The following is an 18,908-nucleotide window of genomic DNA, read 5'->3' as shown; positions in this document are numbered from 1 at the left end:
CAAAAAAAAAAAAAACAAAAAAAAACAATGTTTTTTTTTTATTAAATTGTTACTTTAGTAAAAATCTGCATTTTAACTGAGCAGAATCTAGCAGCAAATAAAGCTCAAATACCCACCAATTCCAATAAGGGGAAAGAAAGACAGCCAAAAAACAAAAAACAGAGTGATAGAAAAGTAAAGTAAAAAAAAAAAAAAAAAAAAAAACCTTAACTACTCTTATTTTGTTTTAATGTCTCCAGAGAGGATTCACCGTGAAAATAGTAATGTTTGTTTCCATATTGGTAACTTGCTGTTCAAGAAGATTCAGTTTTTAGCATATACTGTATTTTATTTTGTTGACTCCACATTCGCCTGTATGAACTTATGACAGTGGTAGTAATTCACTGACCAGTGGTCAGAGCCTTCAAGATGGGAAAAGATTTTTCACTTGACCTGCTTTCTTTCCATTGATAAGTAAAACAGATAAAATGAATAAAATGCATTTCTCTGTGGAGCAAGCATTCTTGTCTCCGTTAATGCTTACTACCAAACAAAACCAGTATTTCTATGATGAAATAGTACAAGATAAAGCATAAAAAATAAAAAAGAGACATCTAACTGTAGTTTCTAAGTGTAGTTTTCTGAAACTTTCACACTGCAAAAAATATGTTGTTTTTTTTATTAACGTGTTATTTTTGTAAAAATCTACAACAAAATCTACAACACCACAGTCAAAAGTTGTCAACGATTGATGACAGAACATACATATGCGAGACACTGAACTTCAGTCTAAATTCAGAGCATAATATGTATCCGAGACGACAATAGGGACTATTCCAATGAGAAACAGGAAGTTAGAAGTAGTAGCTGGTACACTGTAATGGTGCTGAAGAGCAGCACTCTTGCTAAATGTTAAGCCCACATAAAACTGTTGCTAGTATCTTTCTTCTAGACTCTGCATCTGTTAAGAGTTGTTGTAAACCTTTTACAGTATACAGATGTATAAAGGCGTTAAGGGCTTCACGAACCTGTCGTGGCATTTTATCTCCTTTTCTTTCAACTTTGCCCACAGAGAACATCGCAGAGGTAACTAAATGAATCAATAAAAGCAAAATTCCCATCATTGCATCATTTCTGATCTAGGCAGTACTGAACACAATGCATCTCGTTTTCCGAAAGTCCAGGCTCCAATTGATTCGATGCCCAACCGTAGTTTTCAAACAACAAATTTAGGTGAAATATGCACTTTAAAACCTGTATGTGAACTGAATTAACAATCCCTTATTAATTTAATAAAACACACAATGCAAAAGACAAGGCACACATTTGCACACTGACGACTAATTTTGTGTCTAATTTTTGGAGACTCAAATACAATGCCAAATTGCATAAAGCGTATTGTAGTACAGCTGAATGAAAAAACTGATCTTGATGCATACTTAAAGTTATTCTAAGATTTTCTTTTTATCTGATGGTAGTCTGTCGTGAAATAAGAGCATCCTTAGTTAAATTAACATGGAGAAGATTTTACCTTGAGAATCCATTAGCTACTTCATTATACTTACAGTAACACTTCTGAAAACTTTGTGTGCAGAGACTCTGAATAGGGGAAATTATTGTATGGTTTCAATGTTACTTTAAAGCTTATTGCAATTCAAAGTTCATCACTTCATGGTTTTCAGAAAAGACCTGCCACCATTGACAAATTCATGTCACCAAATAAAAGTGTAGATCAGGGTTCTTCAAATTTATTACTTAAGGGATGGTGTTCAAGTATAAGTTGTATACAACTGTATCAAATTCTACAGTTACTCCAGTAAAACTGCTTTACAAAAGTAGTGGTGTGATTTAGTATAAACTACATGTACATTTTTGATGAAATGATAATCCCTGCAGACATGTTCACTCCTTACAATAAAACCAAGAAACAAATGCTGTATTCCAAAACAAATATTTGCAAACCAAAGCACAGAATTCGCAAATGGTCTCGAGGGGGACAACGAGGCAGATTAAATGTCTGACAGCTCTGTGTGCGAGTCTAATTCTCAGAAGTTGCTGCATATTTGGGGAGAAAAAAGTGTGGATTTTTTTTTTTTCTTTTTTCAACAGACTAACACAGCTCAGCCACTAAAGGAAACATGGTTGTTGCACTTTTTCCAATTATGTTAAGTTATGATGAACTAGTCTGCTAACAAGCTGATGCTGCTCGAAAAACTAATTTTAATTTCAGTGTTTTGCAATTACTCATTCCTCCATATAAGTAAATCAATTAACAAGCATTTATGTAGATATGGAAAGGGTACTCCAATAAAAACAAGGATGGGAACCACTGGCCTCTGACAAAATTTAAATGTCTGTCATATTCTACACTATACATGGTAACGTAGGACAAAGGTATTGAAAAAGGACACCCCTTACATATCAAATCATTAATAATTATGCTATTCAAAAAACATTTTTATACAAGCTGGTTTGCTCAAAAGGTTTTTTTTGTTTGTTTTTTTTCATTTTTCCAGAAGCAGCCTTGCAAAATGTGGTTAAACCATTTTTATCTTTACTTCCCGTTATTATCTTTAAGTCAAATGCTATTTTTATTATTACAATGACATACAAAAAGAAAAAAGAAATAAAAACATCCTCCCTGGAAGTATGTATTTTAGCACATGTGCAAATTAGCTGATGGTATGGACCGTGCTCCCAGAACAGATTGGGCGGTGACGGCGCTCTCACTCCTGTCCTTGTGTCTGTGGTTGCAGCTCAATGAAGTTTATGAAAATTAACCTCACTACTAGCCAATCACAGACAGATTGCTCTAATCCAATCGGAGCACTCCTTGCAAAATAATATATTTTCTTGGACAAAAAACAATCAAGAAAAAACATAAGAGGAAATAAGAGGAAAAAAAAAAACACAAGACACTTGTAAGACAAACACTTGTAGCCTAAGAATGTTTAGTTCAGTATGTAAATATGCTTACTTACATTGTGCATTTTAGGTGGTATTTCTTAATTTCATAACCTGCTATTATTGAGATGTTTGAAAAGTGATTTTGGGTCATTTTCAGTATTTTATATCTTCCATCTCCTGAGAGGTGACGCAAATCTCTCTTTGGTTTCTAACAAAAGAACAGCTGTACTAAACGCAGAACAAATATGACATTTTTTACCCAACATCTTCAGAGACAGACCTGGATGAAAATACACCGACATTCTTGCGTCTTGCATGACTTTTTTAGAGCGCTGTAAGAGTATAGAAAGCTATTGAGTGAGCAAGAATGTGATTAAACTTCTACACAACAAACTATTATTTGTTCACATAGATATATATGCTCTCCAGAGTCTCACCGCACATTCAGGTTGATGTCAGATTTAACGACATATCCACTGTGTTCACAAAATTTTGGCTGTGTTGGTACTTACAAAGAGCCTCGAGGCAATAAGACATTCTCAAGGTTTCCACGGTAACACTTCTGGTACAGAACAAAGCTAACGCAGATGTCGTGCTCTGGACTAACCTGTCTCTGGGTCACACTGGTGTTCACAAGGATCCAGCAGGCGTCGACCACACAGCTCGTTGACCCAAGGTCCACTGGCATTCTGCTGGTAGTACAACAAGATCTGGGCTGGGTTCAGCCAATCCGAAGCATCCAACTGGCTCCCCTGGAGCAGAATGAACCTCGAACCTGAAGAGAATGGAGTGAATGCAAGTGTGAAACACAAAGAGCACACTGAAGGAAAATAAGTTGGAAGACTAGAGAAAAGTGAGGACATCGTGACGGAATGAAAAGACACAACAAAAACACCCTTCAAAACTGGATGAAGACGAGATTATTGATTTCTTCTTCATGCCCCTTGGAAAAGCAACCATTAGAAATAAAATGATCACAATTCCAAAGTCATATATATTTATATTGTTAGGCTGCCCAAACTAAGCTTAGGTTCAAATACATTTTTGACATTGATTTGCTGTTGCATCAATTGTGTCACCCAGGAAAGACCTACAACAAAATCTAAAACCATATTTAAGAAGAAATCCCAGCCCTCCAAGCTGTGCAGGTTCTCTTCGCGCTGCGGTTACGGCTACTGGCGCATTGTAGCGGGAGACTGATGTTGGTTACATTCAAATTATGGCCATCATTGTCGTTTTATGAGATCACAAACCACACGCATTTTATTTGCTATTGGGAAAAAGTCATTAACCCAGACAGACATTAGATTGCAAGTGTATCTTTTTATAGGAGCCTTAATTCCACAATGTTTTTTATGGACCTACAGTTTTGTTTTAAATGTATGTTGCATTGAATAACTGGGCCATTACCAAATACCTTTGAGCACTTTCCTTCGCAAAGTCTCCTGATGTAACGGTCATTAACTACTCATTTATGACTTGACCGTCAGTGTGATTAGATCTGCTTTGAAATAAAGCAGTGAATCAGCCCTCTGTTTTTGCTAATAAATGCTGATGGATTACTGTAGCCGTACATTTAGTGTCAGTATAATTGGCCAACAAAAGCTGTGAAATCTCTAGAAATGATGCCACCCTGTCCTGGACACTTTTCAAGGAGATTTGATTGTAACTGTTGAGCACAGATGAACAGTTAAGTACACAATTTTACAGATGCTTAAAAACACATAATCAGGGCGCAAACTGTGGATATTTATGCTTATAGTAAAAACTGATAAGACTAGAATAATCACCGCACACTGCAAACAGGTTTACAAATTTCATGACATACTAGGTGTATCCAAAAAGCAAAACCGAAATAAGTAAAATAACCTGCAAATTCTAAACTACAATTATTGTAACTTGAATTATGTGAAGAGTTTAATAAACGAGCGAGGCTCAGCGTTGACTTTAGCCTTGGCTGGAAGACTTCATAATAGGAGTGAGAAATAAAATCGATAAATGACTAACACTGCTAAGCAGATGACAAATGTTATAATTAACACATTTAATTTTTTTTATGTTAGTAAATACATTTAATCAGCCAATCAATCAATCTTCTTTATTATCCCCAACGGGAAATTGTTGTGCAGCATAGTAGGAAAAAGAAACAACCATTCTGAAATAATGTATGTATGCATAGCAAGAGACAGAAAGATATCGAGTTATTTGAAACCATTATTGGAAGCTAATTTATTGTCTTCATTTCCAACGGAGTCTAAGGTATAAGAAGTGAATTTTATCTGCTAAATTTTTTTTTTCAGAAGTGAGGTTGCATGCATTGTTTAAAACCAAGTGGACTGGCATGAATAAATGAGTGAGAAACCTGTGTTCATATCAGTACAAATTGTTCTCTTAGTCCAAATCGCATATCATATGATCTACAGAGGACATTGACTAAGATGATGGCAACTGAAAAGCAGAAAAATAAAAAAAAAATCACTGAAAATCTTTCAAGAAACCAGAATGTTCCTCACTGTGATTACATTTCAAAATCTCTATTATATTGTATGATCATTTCCTTTGCACGTCCCATAAACTTGAAATAACATAGGAAATGAAAGAAATTTAAAATGAATGGAGTACAAAAAAATAGCTTTTTCTGTTACTTTTCAACATGTTCCAGGCATGAAACATGTTGGATTTAAAAAATGTTGGCAATTCTTTAAAAAAGTCAGCATTAAAGTAAGAGCCTAGGTTGTCTGGGGAAACGCATAGATACTGCTTTTACAGCATTACCTCAGCATACAATGTGGAGTTATGTTTTTAACCAGTTTACTTATGAGGAAGCAGTCTTTTGTCTTCTTAACATGGTGGAAATATTGTAATCTTATTGCTACACACAAATAATAATGCTAATTTGCTAGTCACTTCTATGGCCTATTATAATACCTTGTTATCACAGTACTTTAAATAACTCTCGAGACAGCCTAAGGCTGATCCACTTAGTTATGCTGCTATTGCTCAAGGCTTAAGGGGGCTCTATACTGATCTGAGCACCTCCTCCTCCTCCTCCTCCTCCTTCATATTTTTAACGCCCTGAAGACAAATGTACTGTAAAATAATGCCAACATATTGGTAGCAGAAAGTGCATTGTCTTTACAGTTTTTAAAATGCTAATTTTGCTTTGCTTCAAATAAGTTTCAAAGGTGTAAGAAAAATCTTCAAAAAAACAAAAACAAAGCTAACAGGTAATTAAAAGAAGAGATGGATCCAATCCTATTTTGATTAATTTATTTTTTAACTGACTCATTTAACCAGATTTCAGTCAGGAGCCACCAATCTAGACAGTCAGATCCTTTTTGAGATCTGACTTCATATGACTGTGTCAGTCATATGAAGAAGTACATGTCTGGTTTGATATCATTCTTTGAAATGAAATATGAAGAGAGAAGAGTGACTCTACATGTCTGTGGCTTTCTTCAGTGGATCTGAAGGCAGAAACTTGCACAGCTGTTGGCATTAATAGCTTCTTTCCCCAGTGGTTGAATCCAAATTTTTGTCTGATTCACCGTGACATGAAATCAGGTCTGATGAGATTGTGGAGACATTTATAGAAACATTCTAAATCGATCCCGGTTTTGTAATTCAACGGGCACGATCGCTATCTTTCATCTCCCTTTTCAAAGTTCGCTCCTTGGATGCCTCCAAGAATTTTAATAAAACCCGCTGGCAAGCAAGTGTACAAGGAAAGCTGCAGTACACCGAATCAAATCAAACCTGCAGATGATAGATGAGCAAGCGTAGTCAGTCTATAATATATCCTGACCAGCAACTCACTCCTGTGACAGCTAAAAAAAATGCCAATAGGCTTACAGGAACCAGAAAATGGAAACTTTTTCATTTTCTGAAGCCCTTAGTTTACATCTAGATTACTTTGCAAAAGTACTATCACCTCTTTTCTGTTTAATATCGTCAGGCTTTTTAGTCTATTTCCTGAAAACTAGTTCATATCCCTAAATACAATTACATGAAAATGATAGCCTTTTAAAATCAACATATTAGTATCAGAAAGTGTCTAAATTTAATCACTGGAGAGGTTAGAAGAAAAAAGTGTTTTGAGAAGTTTAAAGCAGAAATTGGTGAAAAGAAAACATATAAGCTTTGAAACTCTCAAAGACAATTCAATTTATTATCTGCAAATACACAAAGACATGACAGTTCACCCAAATCGAACTGCTTCACAATGAAATTATTTATCAGAGAAGAAGTGAAGGTGTCCAGCATATCTCTGCAGTAGCTGCAGAGATTCACAGTGCAGGCTGAGGAATCTGTGGTCAGAACAACTGTTCGTCACACACTCCACAAATTCAGATTTTCAAGCTAAGTGGTAAAAAGTAAGCCGATGGTGAATAAAGTTCACAAGAAGTGCAAGATGTTTAGGGTATATGGCAAGAATGTGCAAGAAAGCGTGCTGGTCATATGAGACCAAAATATAATGGTCACAAAAGGCAATGTGTGCTGATGTACATCACATCACCCTCAACATGCCTACGGCACTGTGAAACATGCTGGTGGCAGTGCTGTGCATTGGGGATGCTTCTCTTTGACAGGGAAAGGAAGTTGGTCAGATTTCATGGTAAGATTGATGGAGCTAAATCCAAGCAGAAAACCCGTTAGAGCCTGCAAGACTTGAGACTTGATGGAGGGGGCTCAACTTCCAGCAAGACATCCACCAAAAACATGCAGCTGCAGTGGTTGAGACCATAGTGTATTTGTTTTATGGTGCAGATCCAGTCAAAGATTAGCCGTAAATCACTATGAGAATATGTTGCAAAACTTTAAAATTGATGTTCAAAGGTGCTCTCCTTTCAATCTCACTGAGTATTAGCCATCTAACAAATAAGAAATTGTATACATTTCCATTTGTTGATGGAAAAAGATGGCAGAGGTTGTGGTTATGATGTATAAAAAGGTGAAGAAGTTTTTGGTGTCTTTTCCAAGGGACTGTATAAAAAAGTAAAAGACCAAACAGTGATGAGGAGATCTCTGTGGACAGTCAATGCCCTCTTGCCTAAATGCGCTGTTTTGCTTTGCGAGTACATCAGTCATGCGGCGCAGCATAGGGAACCAAAAGAAAAAGTGGTCGACCTGGCATTTACCTTTGTCTTTGAGAGCAAAGCAAATCAGCAGCTCCCCAACAAAGCGCTGGCACTTGGTTTGAGAGATACAGAGAGCTGAGCTCCCTGGAGAGCGGCAGAAAAATACCAGCTCAGCCCCACAGGGCTTTAAGCTTCCTTGGGAGTTTGTTAAGAAAGGCTGCATCGACAATCTTGGACTGGTGTAAAGCCTTACCGTCAGCGATGAGGTGCTCCGGCACATGTAAGATTACTCGGACTGAGAGGCTGCAGGCGAGGTGAGAGGAGTAAACCAGGCCGATCACGCAGCTGATGACACTGATGAGAGTCAGGGTGGTCTTATTGATAGGACTCCGCGGGGAACCTGCTGTTGGGAACAAATGGAATGGAGAGAAAGGAAGGAGATGGGAACAACAAACGAAACGTATATGAGAAGCAGTCACTTGTGTTTTTCTGGCAACCTTTAAACATAAATGTAAACTGTCACACACAAATACACACACTGCTCACATGAGGAGTTACTTCACAAACCGGCCTCTACCCACCCCACAGAAATGGGCTTAGCTCCCATAAAAGGGACCTTTGGATCAAAAAACAGCATCACGCCTTTGGGAGCTTTAGACTGGGCATGGCTCGGTGGTATAGACCTAAGGTTTACCTTTGAAGGGTTTTTAACATCCATGCTGGGATGTGTGAGGAAAATAGAAACACACCAAAATAATATGAAAAAAAAAAAAAAAACTGCTTAGAGGTTGCTTTGCAACCGACCCTGTTTCCTGTGCTCCCCTTTTTTGTCAGAGTGAAATGCTTCCCTTATCTCCTTTACTCCAGAGTGCAACACAGAAAAGTGGTAAACGTGACCGCATACCCACAGGAGGTATGCATTCATCCACACGCACGCACACACACACACACGCACACACACACACACACAACAAAAACCACATAATGACCTTGAATAAAGGTACTCAAACTTTGTCCAAAGCAGTTACTTTTACACTAACGCCAAAAATTCAAGATTAAATTGTCACTTTTAAATTACTTTGGCAAAGCTTGTTCTTTCAGATGCTACCCGAGGCTAGGCTTTACAAAGGCCAAATGGAACGGTGACCTTTTGTATTTTGCTCCTAACCAGTTGATGTAATCAAGTAACTTATCCGGAAATGGGACGCAGGGATCATCTCACTTTGCTGAACCTTTTTTTTTTTTTTCTTCCTTTTATCTTCTGGCATTGTGCCCAAAGTTCATTCTTCAGTTTTCAAAATGTTAGGAAAAATAAAAAATAAAAACTGAAAATCAGTCCCCATATAAATTTAGCTATTTTCGGAAAATGTTTCATATTGTATATGTGAGCAGGAAATGACGGAAAATAATTTCATCATGCCTCACAAATCAGTCTTTCCTCTGGATGTAAACAACGCAGTTGGGGCATCATTGCTACCACCTTGTTCTAATTAAAGATGTTGGCTACACTTCCGGAGGCTTCACAGTGTACGTGACACCTGTGCACATGACGGGAGGATAATTGGCTTGGAGGCTTTGTAAAGGCTTGTAACGCCTTTTGACAGCAGCTATTATTTTGAGGCGATTGTTTTGTTTTGTTTTTTTCTTCCTCCATCTCCCTTCCACAACCTATTACTGTACATCAAAGCTGCAAGGACAAGGCATGCTGACAGATAAAGCGTGCTCCACCACTTCACGTCGACAGCGTTTGCACAGGATCCTCCTTAGAAATAATATTTGTCCGTAATATTATTTCAAAATAGAGTGCTCTTCATATTGCAAGATGCAACAAATATTACATTTTTCCCCCCCAATGGGAACCTCTGATCTCATGATCTTGTTTGATTTGCATCAACAAGATTGAATGCAGATGCAGTGAGATCAATTTTACATGCTCACAAGCACTCTACACATTACCGTGTACGTATACACAATCCCTGTACGAGTCGAATTTATGTGTAAACACCAATTTAGAACCATCCACTGGCTACATGTACAGAGTTTACTTGTCATGCGTCGTGGCGGTGGCAATACCGTCAGTGGGATAGATTGTCTGTAGGTGTATGAGTCCTCCTTACCCCCAGAGCCCCACGCGCTGTTGGCGTTACCATTTCTCATACCTCGACTCCGGCGCCGACTGCGGTTTGGGTCAGTGTAAAAGGCCAGCTGAGGCTCGCTGTCTGCCTCCGTCCCAGAGTCCCCGTCTGGGTTCAAGAAAGTTGAACCCGCTGTTGGATTCAAACAAAAATACACCTCCAATGAAAAGGAAAAAGAAAAAAAGACGACTGGTAGGGGCTCGGTCCGCAAGATACCCTTTCAGTGACTGAAACGGAAGGGATGGCAGTCAAAAGTAAAAAATGTGTTTTTGTGTTGGAATAATGTGCAGCTCTGGGAGTTGTTAAAAGAAAAAAAGTGATGGAGTGGAGCTTCATACTGAGCCAACAATAATTTCAGTTTAATGGCATTTACGGTTATCGCATGAAAAGTTAGATAAAGGATCATAATTAAAGGCAGATGGTTCTCGCACTGCAGTAGTAATTTTGGTGTCTGATCAATCATTTTTTCATAAAGCTGTGACTTTTACTAAAGACAAATATAATATAACCAAACAATGTCTTGTTTATGGACATTAGGATCCTAAAGATATACAAGGAAAAGCTTGAAAGAGAAGGTTAAACACCTGTAGAAACTGGGGTGTACAGAGATACTGACACACACTGGTTTAAAAAATTTATAAATAACCTTTCTGCATACACAAGCATGAATGGCAATGCTGAGGCATTCCTCCTGGCAGATCAGTGTATTTCTGCAAATGACAGTAGGAACACTAGGAGCAGCCAGACGAGCTTGATTATTTTTTTTTCTCCACAGATCACCTGCTCCATATTTTACTGTCATAACGGTGACAGTTAAATACATATTTGTGTTATACATCAAATATGTAAAACACTTTTTTTAAATAAAAGTTACCTACTTCAGCTTTAATTGAAAAAACTTAAAACATAATTATAAGTAATACGAGTAACTCTGAGTCTTATGTTGTCTACATGTGAATAAGAACAAGTACTTGTCATGCTCTACACTTACCTAAAACTTAAATCTCAAAGATACTTTGATTTCGTTTCCAATTCTACCACTTGCTACAGAGAATTAAGATTGTTAAACTGAAGCTTAAAATCTTGTCTGCTAATGTAAATGTTCAATGTTTTTATTTAGACTTGGAGTAGACGGAAGAAAAAAGCTTAAATCAAGAAAGTTGGGGCTGAAATGGGGCGAAAATGAGATCTAGAGAACTTATCTATTTTTTGAGTTAGATTGTGTTGAGTAAAAGTAAAGTAATAGATTAAAAATTTGCAACATTATGCTTCAATTATTATTATTATTATTATTATTATTATTATTATTTTATTTATTGTATGCCATATGATTAATGATGGTCATAATTCCCAGCGCTCAATTTCAGCGAAAATAATTCCTATCTACTCAAAATGAAATACTTATTCTGCTGGAAAATGAATGAATACATTTGTCAAAGTTTACTACTGCAAATATGTTGGATGTAAAAAAAATAAAAAAGCTAAAAGGAAGATTAGCAACATGTAGAGACTCTAGTACTGTCCATCCCTCATCCACCAATCTTTATCATGTTGCACTTAAGACTTAAAAGCTTAGATTTGGATAACTAGCTATCAAGCAATTGAGCTAAATATATTCATCAGCAATGAATGGTGAAAAGCCATGTGTCACTTAACGCTGCATGACACTCAACATGAAGATATTTATGCATATATTGAACTAGGCAGCTTTATATTTGGAGTATACACTGCACTGATAATGTTAATAATGCGTTACTGAGTGTGTTTTAATTGAAGCATTGGCTATATTTACAGGGCACGTACCCAAAGTTGTTTACAAGTGCTTTTGGATTGCACAACGTTAAGAAGGAAATCCAATAAAGCTCCATACATGTTAGTGCCTCGGTGGGACTTAAGTGATTTGCAAATAAAATAATTCTGTTTCTGTATGACACCAGCTTAAAAATCCTGACCAAGACACAGCTTTTGATTAGACGAACAGAAAGTCTGCAAAACAATTGGGGGAGGAAATAGTTGGCAGTAATGTCAGAGTGGTAAACTTTGAACAGCTTTTTTATGACAGCAGCTTCATCAGCTTTTCAAGTTGTTGCTTTTAGAACAATATGCTCTGAAGATATGAATGTGCTGCATAAATATTATTGGCAGCCATGACTATCTACCAGCACAGATGTTAGCATAGCTTCACTTCACAAGAGGAAAGCCTTTTGTGGTGACACTCAGCAGCATTTCTCTCGACCGATTTAATAAACAGGCATTCATCATAGCACACTTTCAGTTCAGATGCTGTTTTTGCTGGAAGGAAACGGCATCCTCTGCATTTTTTTCAATTTATTGTCAAACCCTGCAATAAGAATGAAAGCTGCATTTTTTTTTAAATGGAGGAAACAAAAACATTAGGATGAATCTATTGAACTTAGAGAAAACTATAACTACAAGGCAAATGGGGAGATTACTGAAGTGTGGAAATGTCTTGAATATAAGACAATAACATGCAGACATAAAAAAAATCTTGTTTGGTGTAGAAACAAAACAGTTCACTGCATTTAAATTGCTATTCTAGCGGCTTTAATAAAACTACGTTCCAATTACAAATGATCTTTATTATTACTATGATTATTTTTAACAAAGTGGTTTCACCTAAAAGTACTCTCATCTATCTCTGCTCATACTATAATTCACAGAATTCAATCTAAAAGATTTTATTTTACACATTGCATTAATTAAATGTATATAAAAATGATGACATGGATAAACATTAAATTATTTAGATTTTCATGTTTTTGAGTGACAATATATACAATAATGTTGCAAAAATATTATACTCAGAAGAAAAGAATAAGCTACTCCATTTTCATCTTCGTGTCAAGACACGGATCAAGCTAAATTACTGCATATGAAACCTCTATATTTCACATACCTTGCATTTATTTATAATTATGAAATACTAAAGAGGGACTCGCAGCCCGGGCACACTTCTCTCGCCTACTCCATCACCTACTCATGTTCTCCCATTTGACAGCTTAGGTACTTGAGATTTTGAGAAGCGACTCTCGAGTCCATTAAAAGTGTTGGCATATGGAGCAAAGACGAGCGCCGGAGCATCCAAGACAAAACGAAAAAGCTTTAGTGCTTAACACACCTATCACACAAACAGAAAATGCCCACTGAGAACGACAATACATCTGTGTGCATATTTTATAAGAAAGATGAAAACTGTCGAGTGGAAACCCCGGCAACAGAAACTCAAAACTGCGTGAAGCAGATCTAATTTCCTGCTTAGACAACCTCATTCCTGTGCAGCTGGCTTTGGAGACATCTAATTTGCATCTGGAAGCACTGAAATTTCTGAAAGGGTGTATGTGTGTGTGTGTGTCGGTGTGTTTGCGTGTGCATGCCAAGCACCATAGATGGCAAAACCTCGAACTTTCAAACACTAAGACGATACTGTATCGCTGATACAGCAATTATAAGTAATGAAAACAGGGTTTTTTTCCCCACTTCATTGCATTCTATTTGTGCATACTTCTATCACAACGTGAAAATTTGCTAAATGTAACTGAATGAATCAAAAACAAATGTTTCTTTTATTTGCAGATAGAGCTTTTTTGTCAGACAACTGAATAGTTCAAAGCCACCAGCACAGATAACGGGCTTCTTGAAGCTCTCTCAGATACAGCTAAAGAAAAAAACAGTAACAAATGTGTTACAAAAAACATACAAAGAATCTCTGGGATGTTTTTTAAAGTAGGAGGTTGGCTGCAAAAACATCATTTTCAAGATTATGTGGATTGTGGTGAGAATGTATCTTAACTTTTCATAACATGAATAAATATTGTTTTCTGATTCGTCTTCGCTGAATAAGGTTTAATAAGTTTAATTACACATATTTGATTTGACTGTGCGTTTACAAATTTGTTGCTGAAAAAAACACATGTAATCATGATCTTAGTTAGTTATTGGTAACTAATTTTGTGCTGAATAAGCATATTCTGCTGAACTTTAAAAGTGTTGAAGTCAAATACATGTTAACAATAAGCTATGTTTGATGACATGCAAAGAAAACGTGTCCTAGACAATAGTTAACTGATAAATATTGAGGAGTCACCATATCAATATACATAAAATGCATAATAAATTGTGTATTGAGAAAAGTGAGGCAGCTTTTTCACATTCTCTTGCAAAAGTATCCAAAGTCCTTGGACACAAAAATCACACAATTAAATGTATTTTGCTGGTATTTTATGTGGTAGACCAACACAGAACAGCAAATAACTGAAATGTCGAGATAAGAATACATTGTTTTCAAAATACCGTTCAAATACAAGTTGGAATAGTGTGGCATGCAAAGACTCTGCGTCCTTGTAAACAACCTTTTTTTCTGCACATACAGCAGCAAGTCTTGAAGCGTCGCACACCCAATGACTAAATGTTTGTCTGCTTTTTTTTCTTACAAAGTAGCTCAAGGTAACTCAGTCCTTCTAAGAGGGGTGGAAGACAATAAACATCAGTTTTTAAAATTCCTTTTTGATTTAACCCCCTACATTGTATCTCTGGCTGTGTGCTTAGGGTCGTGTCCTGCTGTAAAGCGAACCTCCATCGTAGCTTCAAGCTCTCTGCAGCCTCTAATAGGTTTTCTTGCAATGCATTTACCCACAGCTAAAGAAAAGCATCCTTACAGTCAGATCCAAGCCAACTTCTGAAGGCAACTGGGTTTTCTTTTCTTTTTTGTAGATGTATCAGAGTAAAAGGGGCCATTTTCCACTTCACATTATCAACAACTTTGTGTTGATAAAATATGCTGCAGTGCATGTTTTTTGCTTTTAAGTTGACACAGTTTGACACATTTGTAGGGACATGAATATTTTTGCAGAGCACCTTAAGTCGAGCGATCTCCCAGCAAGCTAGCTTGTTAAGTTTGTGGCTTTCTCATGCTAGCATTATCCAGATTTTTCTACCAGCACGTGTGCATTGTTCAGACTGATTAGAAGCCCATATTTTCATGCCAACTTCTGTACACTTAAAAATTAGATCTACAATTTAACATTTTTATAAATACAGTGTAGTGACTTGTTGCACATTACATCTTGGGCCTCAGCTTTTGCTTGGAACACATTTCTTAGTCAGAGGTGGACATTGAGAGTAATTAAAAAAGGCATGGCACCAGCAAGAAGGAGGTTCAAAGTCTATAAATCCAATATTGTCAAGAGGCACCAACTTAACCAGACATATTTTCAAAAAGTCATGAAATATTAAGGAATTAAGGGTGGCTTATTTCTTAAGAAAGATGTGAAGATATTTTATTTCTTGGTTGTGTTCAGAAAAAGACTCATCTGCTGGCAACACTTTGTTGAGAAATTGCCTGGACCTTAATGTTTCTTTGTTCAATACGTCACAAATGCCAGCTTAAACCCCGTCTCTGAGAATTTGTTTCTCTTTTTAGTACCAAGTTGTACAGACTGGCAAAGCAAACACAAGTGTTGTTTACAGTTAATTCCAACCACACTGGAAGATTTCTGGGCATTGCAGGCTTAATTTTTCAACAAGGCCATTTGGAGGAGCGAGCAGCGCCCACTGTGGTTTTCTGTTTTGTATTTTTCAAGCATTCACTCTTTGCTCTCACCATTTACTATTGATTGAGAACCATTACCTGAAATGTGAAAATTGTCTCTTCTGAATCTGGCTTTGCTCTGTGCCTGGACGCAAATAAATAAATTACAAAAAAATAAAAAAATAAAAAAATAAAAATCAAGGTTTCTAAACCCAAAAAGTCCCAATGGTCATGTTGTTGTTGTGATGCATAAAACATTATTTGAAGTGCTAGTGAAATAAATAGAATGGAGCAACAAACTGCTGCCTTACAATTACAGCAGTTTCAATAACTCCATCTAAAGATGCCTTGACCTTTTTCATTTGCTTATAAATAAGCTTTAGATTTATTTGGGCTACGAGAAAGTCACTAGAACGACGAGTAAAGGTTAAGCTACCTAAAAATCTATGACTTGAAGTCGTCACTTATCCCTCAAATGTAACCGTTGTCTTTAGTTTGTGTTAATACTTTGTACTGTGGTTACAAAGTATTGGCCTGGAAAGCATGAAGTGAGCATGAGTAGGGATGGAATGTTACAACAAAGTAATAATGATGGAAAACAATTCAAGTACAACACAACTGGCAATAAAATTACAATAAAAAAGTAAATGGCACATTCACGCTTCATTCATGCAAGATTTCCTCAGCACTTCAATGTTTTGAGAACAATCATCACTTTAATGGCTTGACTGTCACAATCAAAATCATCATATGCTATAATTTCAAAATTTTTTTCAAAATAATCTCAAGGTTATTACTAATTAACTCTTTTGAGTATTATAAAGTCATAACATTTCAATCCATTTGGGCATAAATATTGTATACAACCACCAACTGTGATCCTTGATAACCCACCTTGAATAACGTGTGAAATATGGGGTACCTACTGAAACTGCTTGAAATGATGTAGAAATTACTGAACAACTCAAGAAATAAGTATGAATTCAGAATTTGACATGAACATTTTAGGCTAGAAACTGATATTTAATGGCTATTATCACTCGCCTTCAGTCATTATAAGAGGACCCAATAAGTGAATGAACTCTTTCTCATTTTGTAGGCTTTATAATATAAAAACAACTACTGGTATCACATTTTATAGAAAAAGCCATGTTCAATTTCTACTACAGGACATAGAAAGCCATTTGAATGAATGTATCATTTGTTTGTTTCTTGAAAAAAAGTGACAGTTTAAAAATCTGTTGGACAGATTTGGACAGTAATGTCCTGACGAATGCAAAAAATAAAAGAAAAATAAATTATTGTGTTAAAAAATTGAAATGAATTGATTAAAAACTTATGCCTGCCATTTTTAATCTATATTGAATTTTGGTCTAGTTAAGCTGGAAATCTATAGTTAAATTTGAACATCACAATGAAGGTCAGAATTATTACCCCATGTTTATTTTGAGTCAGTATTTTCTACTACATGCTTAATGTCTTTGCCACTGTACCAAATCCCAGAGCTACGTTGTCTTGTTTTGATTTATGCAATTTAGTCCATATTAAGGTAACGATATGTATATGGTAAATAAATTGTTTTGATTACAAAAAAGTCCATGACAGCACCCATGCGAACTTTACCACTTTACATTTTAAGTTAAACAAAAAATGTGCTGTCACTCGACAAAAGAACAAACAAGTTTAACTGATTTTTTTATGTTTGTGATTTACAGTCTTGACCAATCACCTGCTTTCAGCAATTCCTTATTTATGAAAGGTTAAAATATATCAGAAAGATTGTAGACAGCATAAACTGCACCAACAAGAGAAGTTTTAGAAAGAAAGTTACATGAGGTGTAATTTGTCAGAAAACAAATCAATTAAGTTTTCAGTAAAACTTTTCCCAACCCTAGTTTGACTACTACAGTTGGTTTTTTTTATGAATCTGTAACCTTTATTAGAACATGTACTCCTTTCAAAACGACACACAGAACTTCTATTTGTTCAGATTTTTACCTGACATCATCAGTCTGTAAAGTTTTTTCTGGTCTGGTTTACAGAAAACGCAGCCGTGACTCACCTCTGGTGTTGCTGGAGAGACGTTTTCGTTGGCTAGTAGATGTGTTGTGTGGTAGCAGGGTGTTTTGCTGGTGATTGCTGTCTAATGGGCTCGTGGCAATGATGTTGTCCTTGTATTTGTTCATCAGGGCCAACTTGGTGTTGTCATTCACTGCAAACAAGTGGAAGGTAACTACAAACACTTCAAAATTGTGGTTTTGACATTTTTCAATGCCAGTTTTAGGGAGAGAAAAAAAAAAAACATCAATGCTACGAAAAAAGCATCCGGCTGTTCACTGGGTGAAAAGTCAACGAGTCTAAATTGAAGTGTGAGAAAAGCTGGCATGAAATTAAAACTAATTAAAAAAAACTGTTGAAGCATATGTAAGACTCGGAGGAGGAAATTATACATTTCTGTAAATATTCTGATAAAGGCTTCAGCAAAAACACTAAGACGGTGATTTTATAGAATTACATAGCAATAATTGCGTGTTTAACTGATTGTTTCATTCTAGCTAAGAGAATCCTTTGCTCACACACTCAATAATTCTTCATTAAAAGTTATTTATGATACACAAGATCTATATATGTTAACAAAGGAGATGCAAATGTTTTTGTGCTTATGATGAAAAATGAAACGGATAAAAATACTGCCTCCAGCTGCGTAACAATAAGCTTTAGACAAAAAAATAATGAAGAATAATTGCTGGTGACAAACACCGCCAAATATATTCACATCATTTTTGTTTACTTGTTCATGAAGGCATAAAATGATAACCATTCGAATGCCAAAGGTCATGGCCATTTTCCAGATAGGTCTATGCGTTTGTTTATTCAATAGGAATTCAAATGTCATTTTCTCAGTGACCTCTACAGTTTTCATATCTATCAACACTCTGCACTTAGCCAGTGGCTGGTACTGTCTGTTTCTCCAGTTTCACGCGTTACCCATCTGAAATGCATAATGCAAAGGATTACTTTGCTTCCATTAGCTGCAGGGTTGGACTATTTGGATCTTAGAGGAACAGTGTGTGTGAGCACTTTCACCATAACTGATCACTTAATGAGTCCAGCCAGTAAATTTGAAGCTTATTTCAATTCACAGCATATACCTGCCATGGAACGGCTTACCGGAGTCGGGCTGATGGAGGAACAATAAACGCTCTGAAATGGATTGCAAAGAGGTCTCTTGAATATTTCCAATTTAAAAGGATTGTTTTT

At 36.3% G+C, this 18,908-nt stretch overlaps 1 protein-coding gene across 5 annotated transcripts in view; it reads right to left on the bottom strand.

The window, feature by feature from the left end:
• The window catches only part of LOC106952426 (astrotactin-1), a 223,679-nt gene that overhangs the window by 114,059 nt on the left and 90,712 nt on the right, over window positions 1-18,908 (bottom strand). The window contains exons 5-8 of one of the 5 annotated variants that reach the window (XM_015040520.1): window positions 17,710-17,859; window positions 10,082-10,231; window positions 8,218-8,364; window positions 3,494-3,661 (exon numbers count right to left, since the gene is read on the bottom strand). In XM_015040520.1, coding sequence (XP_014896006.1) covers window positions 3,494-3,661; window positions 8,218-8,364; window positions 10,082-10,231; window positions 17,710-17,859 — 615 coding nt within the window. Of the gene's footprint in view, window positions 1-3,493; window positions 3,662-8,217; window positions 8,368-10,081; window positions 10,232-17,709; window positions 17,860-18,908 lie in introns of all 5 variants that reach the window. The other 4 variants (XM_015040522.1, XM_015040519.1, XM_015040524.1 and 1 more) reach the window with 4 other exon arrangements.

The sequence above is a fragment of the Poecilia latipinna genome, unplaced genomic scaffold (genome assembly GCF_001443285.1).
Source record: "Poecilia latipinna isolate Pla-1442-1.1 unplaced genomic scaffold, P_latipinna-1.0 Scaffold513, whole genome shotgun sequence".
NCBI classification, from domain to species: Eukaryota; Metazoa; Chordata; class Actinopteri; order Cyprinodontiformes; family Poeciliidae; genus Poecilia; species Poecilia latipinna.
This window is presented reverse-complemented; position numbering and strand designations above follow the sequence as displayed.